This window comes from Camelus ferus, chromosome 15 (genome assembly GCF_009834535.1).
Source record: "Camelus ferus isolate YT-003-E chromosome 15, BCGSAC_Cfer_1.0, whole genome shotgun sequence".
In the NCBI taxonomy this organism is placed as follows: domain Eukaryota; kingdom Metazoa; phylum Chordata; class Mammalia; order Artiodactyla; family Camelidae; genus Camelus; species Camelus ferus.
The window spans coordinates 34981571-34996554 of record NC_045710.1 but is presented as its reverse complement, the minus strand read 5'-3'; the positions used below and the strand labels follow the sequence as shown (position 1 = coordinate 34996554).

At 41.6% G+C, this 14984-nt stretch overlaps 1 protein-coding gene across 8 annotated transcripts in view; it reads left to right on the top strand.

Annotated features, from left to right (window-relative positions):
• Window positions 1–14984, top strand: part of LHCGR (luteinizing hormone/choriogonadotropin receptor) — a 54922-nt gene that overhangs the window by 17682 nt on the left and 22256 nt on the right. For 3 of the 8 annotated variants that reach the window (XM_032497490.1, XM_032497491.1, XM_032497486.1), the window contains exons 3-6: window positions 1763–1837; window positions 4857–4931; window positions 6944–7018; window positions 7107–7184. In XM_032497490.1, the coding sequence (XP_032353381.1) occupies window positions 1763–1837; window positions 4857–4931; window positions 6944–7018; window positions 7107–7184 (303 nt within the window). Of the gene's footprint in view, window positions 1–1762; window positions 1838–2978; window positions 3567–3975; window positions 4158–4856; window positions 4932–6943; window positions 7019–7106; window positions 7185–14984 lie in introns of those variants that run through there. The other 5 variants (XM_032497492.1, XM_032497493.1, XM_032497487.1 and 2 more) reach the window with 5 other exon arrangements.

The window sequence follows — 14984 nt, the reverse complement described above, 5'->3', positions numbered from 1 at the left end:
GAGTCATTAAAATCCAGATAATTAACCTTGCTTCAGTGAACTGAATGCATTTTGATAGATGATGATAAACTACTCAAGTAGAAAAGAAGATAGATTCCAATCATAAAAATTCTCCCTCTGCTAGAGCAGATATTCCCTCATGTCACATTTTTAGATAACACCCACATAGAAGAAAATGTGTTGAAAGTTTATTGTGCATCAGAAGATTATCTTTGTATCTAAAATATGAGTATGACAAAAACAAAGTATTTATAGCCATATTGATAAAAGGCATTTATCAAAAGCAGCCTGAGAATGCAATGTGATCTCATATTTGTGTTGGATGTAACTTCAATCCTGTGTCCCTGGGTCGGCTTCTAGGGCACAAGATCCCATACACGGAAAGAGAACTTTTGAAGGAGTCCAATATTCCAGCATCTTCCCCAATGTTAGTCTGGCTCAAAGGACCTCAGAGGCCATTTAGTTCCCAGAGAGTATCTCTGATCTTAGTAATCCTCTGGGCTTTGGAAGCAGATCTGCATCTCTACAGAAGATGCTACCCCATCAGTCCTAGCCCCTTGGGGAATATCTGATTGCTCTTTAGGGTGTTGTCGAGCAATGAGGATATTAAAAAATAATTCCTTAAGAATAAGTACATATTATAGGAAATTCACTGCAGGTTACAGAAATTTCAGTTTGCTTGAGCCTAACCCTTACTCTTCTCTCAAGTTTAAATGTTGAGTTTTGATAACTTACAATGCATTAAGACTTCTTAGAGAGAAGTACAGCCACAGTTAAATCAGCAAACCATTAGGTAGGAATAAGATGAATCAGCCCAGGAACTATCCATCACTGTGCTACTCATAAAAGACTTTAACTGCCTTAGGCTCAGCCTTTCTATGGGCTAAAGCTCTCATCAAGTCTGAAGCCTTCAGTGAATGTTAACCTTAGAATTCAAGCTGGCAGCAAATGGTAGCTTATGTTGGGATTTTAAGGTAACACTGACATTACCTACATGCTTGAGGGTGGTATATGGCAAAGCTGGTTCCTTTACTTTTGTGTCCTTTTAAAAAAAAAATCTATTCACTCATTTATCTATTCATTCATCCATACCCTCTGTGCCAGGCTATATGAAGCCACCAGAGATTCAGAAATGAACAGGATCTACTCCTGGTCCTCAGTTTGTTAACACAGTTAGGAAAACGGTCAGGTAAATAGACAGTTACAACCCAAGAAGGACACTGCATGCAGGAGTCAACCACTTCACAACTACCTCAGAACTGGATTTGGGGAAAGGGGTAAAGAGTTAAGAAATAATGAGCTCTAACCCAAGTTAAAACCTCACTAGAGGGATGGCGCCAGGAACACAGACATTCTGATCCTAGTTCTGAATCTTCCTGTAAGCACTATTTGCCTCCCTTAGAGCTTTTATTTCCAAAGCTGGAAAACAAGGCATCTGACAAGATTTTTCCCAAAGGGCATATCCATCTAACAATCGGTGACTCTGAGTCATAGATAAGGAAAAACCCTGTCACATCACCAAGGAATACTGAAACTTGCATTTCAACTGCATCTGGGTTGCATGTGCCCAAAAGTGCTCCTAAAGCAGGCGGTGTGAACACTTTATAATGTGAGGACAACTTAAGGCATTCCTATTCTTTTTTAAAAGGACACACTGGAGTCCCCAGTTGTTGGGTCATGCACACAGCTTATTATCATGCGGACACAGTCATTTCTTTCATGTTTCTTCTTTTTTTTTTTTTTTTTTTCCTCTCTCCCCTAGTGAAATCTCTCAGAGTGATTCCCTGGAAAAGATAGAAGCTAATGCCTTTGACAGCCTCCTCAATTTGTCTGAAATGTAAGCACCAGCTAACAGATAGTTTATTGCTGTACACTATTACCCTCGCTGGCTGGAGCCCACTCAGTATTTGTATTCAAGCATCCACTGCTAGGAATCCAAGAGGAAAAGACTACAGCAATTACTAGGTCTGGGCAGGCACTAATTTCTCTCACTGCAGTGGCCTGAAGGTTGCCATGGTGACAACTGCTTCTCCCTGGGAGCTGTATAAACTCTGAAACATCACAACACAAAGTTGGAAATTAAAATTGACATTGTGGAGTCCTGCCAGGTAGCTCCCACTTTATGGAAGGGAGGGTATAGAGTACTTGGGGTAGTGGGAAAATTTGGAAAGGAGCTTAGAAATCATGAATTCACTGGTGACTGCTTGGGCATATTCATCTATTTAGTAAATGGTTCTTGGAAACCTGCTATGTAAAAGAGTTTGGCATGTGTATGTTGGATTTGTTGTTGGTATTGTGATGTTTTAGAATTAATTCTTAAAAATAACTCTTTCCAAATTATCATTTTCCTCTAATTTACAAAAACAAAAAAAAGATGGGAGAAGACTGGCTCTATTTAGTTTTCAGATGATGAACCTGTGGCCCAAAGCGGTTAACTGACTTGCCTGATGTCACAAAACAAGTTAGTGCCAGAGTTGGGACTAGAAGTCAGGTCACAGGACTCCTAAACCAGGTTTCTTACTGTTGCCTTGCTTGGCCCCAACCTGAGCTTCCACAAATTTCATCTACATGGGAGTTCTGAAAGTTAAGGAAGGGGGAAGGATGTTAGCAACAAATAGATTTTGAGCACTTGTGTTTGGTCTTTATTTCCTCCAGGTTGTGCCATTTAATCCTCACAGCTGTCCTGCAAAGTGGGGTAATTATCCCTTTTGTTCAGGGGAAGGAATGGAGGCTCAGGGTGGTCAGTAATTTGACCGAAGTGGCATCTTGGACAATGGCAGGGCTGGAATTCAACCTCGGCCAGTCTTCCTTCAAAGCTTATGCATTTTCCACTGTACCACAAGGCCTCCCTATGAATGGTTCAGTTGGCAATTATCTAAAGAGAATAATTAATTCATAAGTATGTGGGCACACATGTCCACCCAAGGGTCAAGTGCTACTGAAACACATAGGAGGGAAAATATAAATCTCCCCCAAGACATGACAGTGTAGCCAGGGAGGTAAGACTAACTCATCAATTATGGGAAATCCAAAATAATGAGTATTTAAGTGCAAAAGGTATAGTCTGGACTTGGCTGTGATGTAGAATTTCATGGGGGTGGGGAGTGATGGGAAGGTCATTATCACTATAGATGACAGTCCTATCCCAGACCTGGAAATCTGCAAACCTACAGTTTTAACAGATTTCCCAAGAGAAGTTGAAACAGAACAGCTTAAGATAAATAAAACTGCTCAGGATGCAAAGCAATATTGATTAATAGATAAAGTAACAATTTATTGATACAGAAAGAAAAATGAAGTGCTCCAAGGGAAAGTTTATGGACTTTACCCAAGGAAGGCCCTGAGACCAGAATGTTTGCTCCCCACAAGCTCTCTTTGCTTTGTTCACAGTGGTATCCCCAGCACCTGGAACAATGCCTGACACACACAGGTGCTCAATAAATGTTGAATGAACGAATGGATGGATGAGTGGTCTAAGGCCAGACCCACAAGGATTCCTAAGAAGTTAAAGTTCCTTTCATCCTATCTACATAATGCCTTACACAGTCTGTGATTGCTTGGCTCAGGTACCATAAAAATAATCACAACAAAATGTCATTCACCTCTAAAGAATCAAAGGGACAAAAAAGATGGAAATAGGCACCAATGGTGGGTAACTAGAGTAAGGCAGAACACCCACCAGACTTGGAGTCAGAAAAACTGGGTTCACCTCCAAGTTCCACTACTTCTTAGCTCTGTGACTCCAAGACAAATCATCCAACTTCCTGATTTCATCAACTCTAATAATCATTGTTAACACTGGTGGAGGCTTTACTGTGAACCAGACAGGCACATTTACTCCTCAAAAACTGTCCTATGAGGAGACCATGCTTTAAGTGACGTATCCAAGGTCATACAATTAGTACAATCAGCATGTAAAACCAAACTGATTCCAGAGCCTGTCCACCTAACCAATACACTGTATTTTCTCTACAGAACAAGACTAATTATCATTTCCTTGGGTGGTTGTTACATGGCTTTACAAAAGCCAAAGGCATTTACTGGCCTTTTGTTAACTCCAAAGTAGACAGGACCTGTAAATGTGGCTGCTTCTCAAGGGATCGAAGTCACTGGGGAACTCGGGAGAAGGGCAGTAACACCACTGCGGTACCATGGCTGTAAGTCCATACTTTGCAAAGCCTTGCCTTGTACATTATCCCAACCTATTCTATTACTCAGTACCTACCAACCTGTGAAGTAGGAAGAGGGTTATTATTATGCCAATTTTACAGAAGGGAACACTAGCTCAGGGATGTTAGGAGGTGAGGCATCATCACACAACAAATTATCTATAGCATGGGCATAAAATCCCCCAAATCCAAGCCCTTGGACTCTGGCCTGGGAGTTTCCAAAGACTGAGTGCCCATCTGGATAACTGGTCAGTATGGCTGCCAGCTCAATATGAAGACCAGTTTGCTTACAAGGGAAAGAAGCCAATTTGCTCATTTCTCCTGGGAGTGGGATCTCCCATCACCCTCAGGGTGCTGCTCCATGGCAGGTAGAGACCTACCTGGCCAGGAGCCCTGGATGTTGGTGCTTCTTCTAGAGGTACAAGGGAGTTTGGAACAGGCCCCCAGCTATGATGCTTTCACCTGTCTCAACAAGAAGTTGAGCGCAGAACCTGGCAATAACCAACTGGCTCTCACCATTCTGTTTCCATCCCCAGGGTCTCAGGAGTGACTCTCAAGCACAGGAAAATCACTTGATTTTGCTGATGCCATTTTCAGCCAGCATCTTCTGGTAACCATAGTCTTCTGAATTCCAAACAAAACATATCTATTAAACAGCTGCCTGTTTTTTTCCATTTCTCTTTGCAGACTGATCCAGAATACCAAAAACTTGGTATACATTGAGCCTGGAGCATTTACAAATCTCCCCCGGTTAAAATACTTGTGAGGAATTTTCCTTTTTTAAGCAACTGGGGAGGAGAATGTGGGCATCTGATGAAAACCTAAATAATTAGAAGGTTGGGAAGAATTTCTAAACCGTATACTTAGCCTTATTTGCATGTCTGTCTTCAGCCTTCTGATTAAAACTTAATCACCATTTCTTATTAGCCACCATGCTGGGTACTTTCAAATATACCTAAGTGGTTCCCAATGCTTTCTCTGTCCCAAACATCCAAAAAGACTATCACCCCTGTACAGTGATTTTCAAAGTGATGGTGGTAATGGGGTGGGGAGGTCAGGACACTCGAAAAAGGGTAAATCGAAATCTCTAAGGTGAGGTGGTGATGTAGACTGAGCACAGGTGAAAGTTAGAGAAGCAATTCTGATCTGACCCCTCTCCCTGGTTGAGAATTACTCATCTCCTTTCTTTCATGTGTTCATTTATTCATTAAGTAAAAACTTTTTAAGTATTGCCTTGAGATAGGCGCTATGCCATATAAATGAAATCATTATTTTCTATTTCCCATTAAATCTTATTAAGTCCACTAGTCAGAATTGTATGTTGAGTACCACTGTAGCCCAGCAGATTCACTGCCTTGCCAACAAAACCAGAATTTCTGAAACTTGATACAACCTATACATTTATCCCTATGGACCTTCTCACATATCAAGTAACCACTTATTCACCCAGAAAAAAATTAACATTGAACCCTCTAACATAGATGTCCTTTCTCTCTTCTTCTTGATAAATTAAATTCCACAAAAATCTCCAGAGGATGCAAAGTCCACAATTCCTACCACCATTTAAAAAAAATTAAAAAGTAAGTAGGGGCAGACATCTCCCCAGTGTTCCACATCATGTAAGCAGTCCTGCCTGGGGCACTGGTGTAGCTCCTTCGGCTGCTCTGATGCTGGAGAACGATTCCTAACCCAGGTGTTCTGCTTTTCTGGACCTCCAACGGGTCTACAGGACACATAAGCATCTACAACATCAACCACTTTGGAAAAACCCAGAGTCAAGTTTGACCACTGTGGCCCCTTGTTATCTAAGAATCACCATCTTTATTGAATAGCATTTTCACTCCAGAAAAGTGGTATTTCTCCGACCGCAGTACACACTGCAGCCCAAGCCCACATAGCCTTTACCCGCCACAGACAGGGCAAGGATCCTGTGAGATCTGGAGTATCGGGTAAGGAGGAGGCCAGAGAGAGCCAAAAGAGAAACCTGACTTCTTTTCGTTGTTACCAGAGTGCCGGGCAGTTCATTTCAGTTGTCCAGAGTCCATGACTGGTGAATTTAAAATTTGGCCAGGGGAGATCCAGATGTCTGGACCCTGCTTAAGGAGTCCCGTTTTTCTGTAATAAAATATCCTTTCATTTACTCTATCGCTGAAGCCTCTCTCTTCTTTGAAGGCTAAATAAAAGATGGGAGGAAAGGAAGAGGTGTCTTGAGTAGCTCCAATAACCAAAAGAATGTTGATCTCAGTGAGATACAAGGGAGAACTCCCTGAATCGCGAGGAAGCTAAGTAAAGGGAGATTTTTAATCACGAGGGATAGGGATTTCTCATACAGAGATTAATCCTCCTGAAGTGTTGGAGTTCAAACCTGTTCTAAAGTAAGGGATGCTTTCAAGAACCATCAAGAGCATGGGATCAACTACCAAAAGGAAATGGAATGCAGTACAACAGGAAAAAGCAATTGATGCAACAGGAAAAGACAGGCTGGAAATAGAAACATAAATGGAAAAAGCCTAAAAGTTTGGTCTCAGCCCCTCGATCTCTAAATAGGAGTCATTAGAGCAACTTCTCCCACAGTGTTAGGGGCTTTGAAATTCTGATGACCTTCAACAGCTAAAAGTGTTACTGATAAAGCCAAACTCCAGGGTTTTGAATTTAATGTGAAAAGAATATTGGCAAAGTGCTTTTCTACTGTTTTTTTTTAGATTTATTTTATACCTTACTAACTATCACTTTTACTCATTGTGCCTACATCCCCACCCTGCCCCAAATCGCAGAAGCATCTGTAACACAGGCATCCGAAAGCTTCCAGATGTTACGAAGATCTTCTCCTTGGAATTTAATTTCATTCTGTAAGTACCAGACTGATTGCTATGCATAACACTTTCCTATTTGCAGCTAAAATTTGGAAAGTAAATATTTCTCGTTTCATTCCTCAAGGGAAATTTGTGATAACTTACACATTACCACCGTACCAGGAAATGCTTTTCAAGGGATGAATAACGAGTCCGTAACACTGTGAGTAAGCCTGCATATTCAGGCTCTGCCATACAGCCCCTGCTATTCTCACTTCTAGCTTGAGGTGAGCCCTTTCTCGTCTTTTACCATGTTCCTACTCGCCGGTGACATCCTTTTTGACCTAAAATGCCAAGGGTTAAAGGAGTTGTGTGGGACAGCTGCTGGGTCGTATGTTCATATGACAGCCAGCCAACCCATTAAGTTTAAAATTAATCAAATGGGCCCTGAGGATTTACAGTGACCCAATTTCCAACTGATGAAATTGTTCACTACATCAGTGGACTGCTTTGAAGCTGAGAAGAGACAGCCTGGAGGGGAGTGGCTGTCTTGGTTAAGAGAGAGCACAGAAATTTCAAGTTTCAACTGAAAAGAATTCGGGAGGATATTCTCCAAGTAGGTAGAGTAGTTGGTCAACGGACCCTGCTCACTCTCTCGCTCTCTCATTTTTCACCTTCCCCTTGGAACCTGCTCACTTTATTTCTGAAGCAACGTCATCTACGCCCATTCCCTACATCCTTTAACACTTGAAAATAATGTCTCTTTATCTGCCAATTACCCATCAGGTTACCAGGCTCACAGGCCTATCCCTTTCATGTTCTTTCCTAAGGACTTGTTATGTAAAGTATGGTCCATGGACAAGCTATTACAGCATCTTCTGAGAGCTGGTCAGAAATGCAGACTTTCAGGCTCATCCCAGATCCACCAACTTAGAAACTGCATTTTCATAAGATTCCAAGCGATCACATGCCCATTAAAGTTCAAGGGGCATCATATTAAGATAACCTAACTCATTCTCTTCACTGTCCACCTGCTTGACTTCCTTCCTTCTGGGATCCCTGCTATCTTCACATGGGGCACCCTCCTTTGCCCCACCATTCAGAGGCAACGTCCTGGGTACCATGTCTCATTTATATCCAAAGCTCAGTGACTCATCTTCAATTCTGCTCCCCACATCCACATCCCTCTACCTTGTTCTGCTTTGGTTACAGCCCATGGCAGGATTGTGATGAGGCAATAAATGAGCTTAAATGCCCTTAACGAAAGAGAGAACATGCATTAGATGACCCTGAAATGAGGAAGTGGTCATGAAGCAAAAGAAGAGACCAGCTCACAGAGGACTTCTTTTATATAATGGATTCTAGAAATTGGTATCAATGGTGAACTGCATTTGCAATAGTACTTTTACCTTGTGGACGTATAATTCAATACATATAATTGTCATGTGACAAAGCTGTAGCCAATGTAGCCCTGATTCAGAGCATTACAATCAAAAGAATATAGAGCAGCAACCAAAAATAATTTCAAAATAACTCGTATTCTTAACTTGCAAATCTTGAACACCAAAAAAGGATACTTGATCTAGAAAACCTTCTCGAATACCCAAGTCTCTCAACTCCTCCACTTCCGTCACGTACTATAGCTCTTCCAGCTGTTTATAAAGTGTTTCTGACTCACCATTGCATATGGATTTGGAACTACTCACTCATCATGTCCCCTGTCAGAAACAGGGCACTTATAGAGCAAGCACTGAGTGGGGAGGTACTGCACACCTTAGGATTTGTGGTCTTTCCATGTCTTTATTGAGGACACAAAAGACATATAAGATCCATGTCTTTCAGAAGCTTGTAATCTCAATGGGAGAAAACATGACATAATGAAAGAATAATACAAGCCAACAGACATTCACCATGAGAGTGTGTGGTACACAGAAATGAGAAGTCTTGGAGAAGTCCTCTTGGGCTAAAGAAGTCAAAGAGGCTGGATGGAGGAGCTGAGACTTGAGTTAGACCTTGGAGATCATTAACATTTGTATGAGTAAAGGTGATAATGGCAGCAAATATTTATACAGCCCTTATTAAATGCCTCTGCTGCTTTTCAGTACTTTTTTTTTTAAACTCATTTAAGTCTCACAGCAACCCGATGACGTAGGGACCATCAGCTCCATTTTTAGATGAGGAAACCAAGGCACTGAGAAGTTAAGTAATTTACTCAAGGTCAAGATTTAGACCCAGATGGTCTTCACTCCAGAGTCATGGTCTTAACCATCATGTGGTACCACATACTGAGAAAAGGGGACTAAGTATTCCAAGTGAACATAAGCGAAAGCATGGCTGTGGGAAGGAGGAAAACAGGATGAGGCATATGCATTGGGAGTAAACATCTTGCTTAAAAAATGAGAAATATGTTTAGATAAATGACAAGGGGGAGGAGATTGCAGAGGGTCTTGAATGCAGGGAAAAGGGGATAAAGGCTTAGAAGTAACTCAAAAAAACGTATTAAAGAAAAACCACTCAGTAGAGTAGTCTTTATTTAGAGATCACAAATACCCAAGACTCCCTTCAATTTTGACCTAAATCTAACAATAATCAGGAACCAATAGGTACCCCTCCCAGGTAAATGGACTGTGATGGGAGTGGAGTGGAACAGGACTGAATGAGCAGACAATGTGGAAGAAGATTAATAGGCAAATGAAAGTTGAGATAACCCACTGGGGGCTATGAGCTCATAAGAGGGGGCCACCTTACCAAACCCAAGGAGCAACCAAAGATTTGTTCTTACACATCATGTTTTAGCATCTGTACACAAGCACCGCACACTGTTTCTATTAGGGGCCATTAACTTGCATTAGTTATGGTTTTAAGAAGAATAGTGCCTACCAGCAGGGTGGACTTGCCCCACCGCTGAAGTTAATGAAAAGTGCAGCTCCATTGCTCCTAGAGAGCCTGTGGGGGCGTTATGTGTCCATCCCCCTCCCCACTCAGGCTCTTCCTCTGGAGAAGAGTGATTAGTCATTGCTTGGCCCTTGTTCTCAGCTGAATGGGCCCTTCTGGAAGTGAAGGAGCGCCCCGCTGTAGGAGGGTATTACATTTAAAGAGGAAAGCTTTATTTCCTCAGCTATAAAGTTCAACTCTTTAATTAGAAAATAATGAAAGCAAGCCTCCTCTTCTCATTATTAGCAGTGCTTGAGATTTAGCTTTTGTGGAACCTTTCCTGCCCTCCCCCCACCCAGACCTTTACCAACTGTGAGCTCATTTAATGAAAACAAAACACTTGACTTGATGCTGGAGAAGCTCAGTGGGGCTAATGCTAAAACTATGCATTATGCTCTTATGTCTCTTTATAGCCACTTTGGCTTTTCATTAGATCTCCTCAAGAGGCTACCGTTTTTTTTTTTTAACATTTTTTTTTTGAGTAATAGTCAGTTCACAATGTTGTATCAAATTCCAGTGTAGAGCACAATTTTTCAGTTATACATGACATACATATATTCATTGTCACATTCTTTTTCGCTGTGAGCTACCACAAGATCTTGTATATATTTCCCCGTGCTATATAGTATAACCTTGTTTATCTAGTCTACATATGCCTGTCAGTATCTACAAATTTCAAACTCCCAGTCTGTCCCTTCTCACCCCCCGCCCCCTTGGCAACCACAAGTTTGTATTCTATGTCTATGAGTCTGTTTCTGTTTTGTATTTATTTATTTATTTATTAGATTCCACATATGAGCGATCTCATATGGTATTTTTTTTTTCTCTTTCTGGCTTACTTCACTTAGAATGACATTCTCCAGGGACATCCATGTTGCTGCAAATGGCATTATGTTGTCATTTTTATGGCTGAATAGTATTCCATTGTATAAACATATCACACCTTCTTTATCCAGTCACCTGTTGATGGACATTTAGGCTGTTTCCATGTCTTGGCTATTGTAAATAGTGCTGCTATGAACATTGGGGTGCAGGTTCAAGAGGCTACCTTGAAATGTGCCCCGAGTGTGCAGGATTTGGCCGCACCACCTTTAAAATATTCTAGATGACTGGTCATACCAGTCTCAAAAGGGAGACAACCTGATTCCCATCTGAACTACACACACAGAAGGAAAGGGCACAGCAATTAATTCTCCCAGACCCTTCCGAGAAGGGATGCCTGGCAAAGGATGACAAGCGTCCAGGCTATACCTGTGATGAGCCATAGTAGAGAGACTGCTGGGCACTGACGTAGAAAACCTGGGTTCTAGTCCTGGCTCTGAGTCTAACCGGGCTTAGTCCAGCCCCCCAACCTCAACATGTCTCTATCTCTGTCTATCCAATGGGATTATTAATACCTCCTTGTGCAAATTCAATTCAGTTATATAGTGTCAACTACACTGTACCACCACAATTAAAAACTAATAATATTCAGCAAGCCAGTTGTTTTAGACTATCCCCAAAACATCCTGTCTCATCATCTTTTTTTTTTTAATGGAGGTACTGGGGGTTGAATCCAGGACATCGTGCATGCCAAGCATGTGCTCTACCACTGAGCTATACCCACCCTGCTCATCATCTGTTTTTAAATATTTTCAATTTTTAAAATTTTCAACTGACAAATGGAATTACTTTCCATTTGTCTTTCCACAGACAAATGGTAGGAACAGCACTATGAACACTCCTATACACTTGAACTAGTTTCACCTACTATTAACAGCCTACCACCACCCTTCACCACCATCTCTGTATGTGTTGGTATATACAGCTCAGTTCCTTTTTGCCAAACCATCCAAAAGAAGTTTACAGGCATCATGATACTTCATACCTCCGTACTTCGGCATGCATCTCCCTAAAACAGAAACTTTCTACATAACTACAACACCATTAACCTAAAAAAAAATCATGAATTTAATGATATCATCCAACCTACAGTCTATATCCAAGTGAAATTGTCTTTTATAGATTTTTTTTAACTCAGAATTCAACCAAAGTTTATACTTTGCATTTTTGCTGTTATGTCCTTTAGTTCTCCCAACCTCACCTCCCATCCCCACCTACTGAGAACTGGCCCCCTGCCTTCCTCTGTTCTATGTGACACTAATTCCTTTGAAGGGCCCAGATCAGTTGTCCAGACTCATCTGACTTTACTGTCATGATTAGATTCAGGTCAACATTTCCACAAGAACACTGCAAAGGGGAAGTTATATGCATCAAACCAGGAGGCACATAATGCCATGCTGTGCCACTTCTTGGCCATTTGGTTAAGGTGATGACTGCCACACCTCTTCACTCTAAGGGCACATTCTTCCCTTTGTCATAAATAAGTAAACAATGGTGGAATACTTTGAGTTCGCGTGAACCTAGTAGGCCAACGACCTTTCCTCCAGTAGTTTCCGCATCCGTTCATTATTCAGTTACTACAGAGAGTTCCAAAATGGTAGTTTTATATGTATCATTCCTCTACATTTATCAGCCAGCACTCTTCTGTAAAAATGAGGTTTCCTTTTTTTCTCTCGTGCTGTCTCTCTCTTTTTAAGTATCACTATGAAATACGAAGTTTTCAAAAATTATATTCAATATATTATACTCCATTGCTGTCATTATTCTTTTGGATGCCTGTCACCTTTTTATTATTGCATATGGTAAGTTGACATGAAATTGGCTGTGGTGGAGGGAAACATAAAAACTCAGTACTGCTGAAAGGCAAGAGGCATGCTCGTATCAGGGAGAGGGATCTCAGGCTGTAGAGACTGGGAGCCCCACAGCAATGGGCAACTTCTAACCAACATCCTAGGGTCATGGCAGCATACAGCAGTAACAGCTACCCATAAAGAACTGTCTTCAGACATGAGGTATTGTTCAGATACAAAAGGACCTCAGCAAAGTACTGCATGGAGAAGAAAGTGGTGATTTTAGGATCCCTCTTCTTTGGGATGATGTTGGTAGAGTCATTTGATAAAAATTTGCTTAAAGATACAGTACCACTGGGCATATTTTCTAAAATAGGATGCTTTCCCCTTCAGTAACAAATGTTACTAGTTCTGCAAGGTCTAACTCAAGTCTCAGCTCCACCATGCAGCCTCCTCCGACTTCTCCAGCCCAAGAGGACTTCTCCAAGACTTCTCATTTCCATGTACCACACACTCACAGTGACTGTCTAATGGCTTGTGTTATTCTTTCATTCTTTCATGTTTTCACCCAGTGAGATTATGAGTCTCTCAAGAACATAGATCTTGTATGTCTTTTGTGTCCTTAATAAAGACTTGGGAAGATCCCAAATCCTAAGGCGTGCAGCACCTCCCCACTCCATGGGCCACTTTTTGAGACCCTGAGGATCTGCAAACCTAAATTAGGCTTTCTTCTTTGAAATCATCCAAAAACAAGGTGCCTACATGATCCAAGAGGGAACTCTGGCAGAATGTCTAATACTGCTAATATAACCCCGGAAGTGCTTTCAGACCCCCAGGAATATTTGGAGTTTGTTATAAGGCAGCATTCAGAATTAGAGTGTCATCTGTGATTAAGTTCTAAAGCCTGAATCTTATTTTGAATAAAAAGGTGCCATTCTTTCTGAGTCACAATTTCTGACATTTGAATAGAGAATCCAGACAATGCTTTAAAGTAAGATACAGCTATTGTAATAGAGGTGAGGGGAAAATTCATTTCTCCACCTGTGACAGCATCCTCAAGGCAAGGAAGTCCTCTTCATTTAATTCTGACACCACAGTGTTTTGGGGAAAAGCCATCTGAAGTGACTCTCCAGATGTTCTGAAGGGCATTTAAAGCATTGTGCAGGCCCGACAGCAGGAAGTCTCCCACTCACATCTGTAATTTCTCCAAAGTAAGAAAGCCACTCTTTTTAATCAAAACAAGGCAGCACATTCTATTGTGTGTGACTGTTAAGAACAGAGCCGAAGAGCAGCAGCTGAAAAGGAATCAGTAAGCTGCATTCTTTGGAAAGTTGGGACAAGCAGGACCTAGGTTATTAAAAAAAAAAAAAAAAGACATGAAAAGTATCCAAAGGCAGAAATGTCGATGGTGCCAGAATAAACCAAAGGTGGTTGAAAATACCTGGAAATGGAGTATGTTTGGGGCAGCCCAGGCCTACTGACCTGCTCCACCCAGGAGAAGAAAGGCCCCCATCCTCAGTAGCGGAGAATGACAGTTCAGTTAAACAGGTCACTGCATTTCATGGGCATCCATCCAAAGCATGGAAAGGGAGATCTTTCCCTCTGTTCTGGCCAGAGAGCTGGAAGCCACTGTTAACCATAATAATAATCACAGGAGCAACACATTTAACATTCACTTTGTTCCAGAACCTATTTCTAAGTGTTTAGTGTATACGTACTATTTCAATCCTTACAACAAACAGCCTTTTGAGGGCAAGACTGTTATCATCCCTGTTTTCAGATTAGGGAATTGAGACACAGAGAAGTTAAATAGCTTGCGGAAAGTAACTCAGCTCATAAGTAGAGGAGCTGGGATTCAAGGTTAGGCAGTTAGACTCAGGACTTGCAGACTTCACCATGAGGCTGTAGTTAGAGCAATGGCATCGTAAGCCCCACAGAAAAAGTATAAAATCCTAATATGCACCAAAGGTAGGATCAGGGTATCTCATAACAGTGATGGGGAAAGGGCATCCAGACAAGTACTGGCAGCAGAGTGGGAGCTACTTTTCCTATACATGTAGTACCACCACTTAGAAGGTAGAGAAAGCAGTAAGAGGACCAGAATCTGGACTCAGTTCTGCCCAGCAGACCATCTGAATTGCACTGTGGAAATGATGAGAGCCGCATCATCCTATGATACATGTTAGGGCGAGGGATCCCAAAGTGGCATGCCCGAAGCTCACTGGGAGAGCTTGTCATAACAGTGTATATTCCTCAGTATCACAGCCAGATTCTGGTTCTGTAAGTCTGCAGTGCATGTGGTCAGTAGGCCTGGGTCTGCATTTTTGGCCAGGCAGCTCCAGAAGATTCTGATTCAGTGGATGGAGAAGAATAATTTGACAAACACTGGCCTAGACTCTAAGAAATCTACCTTCAAA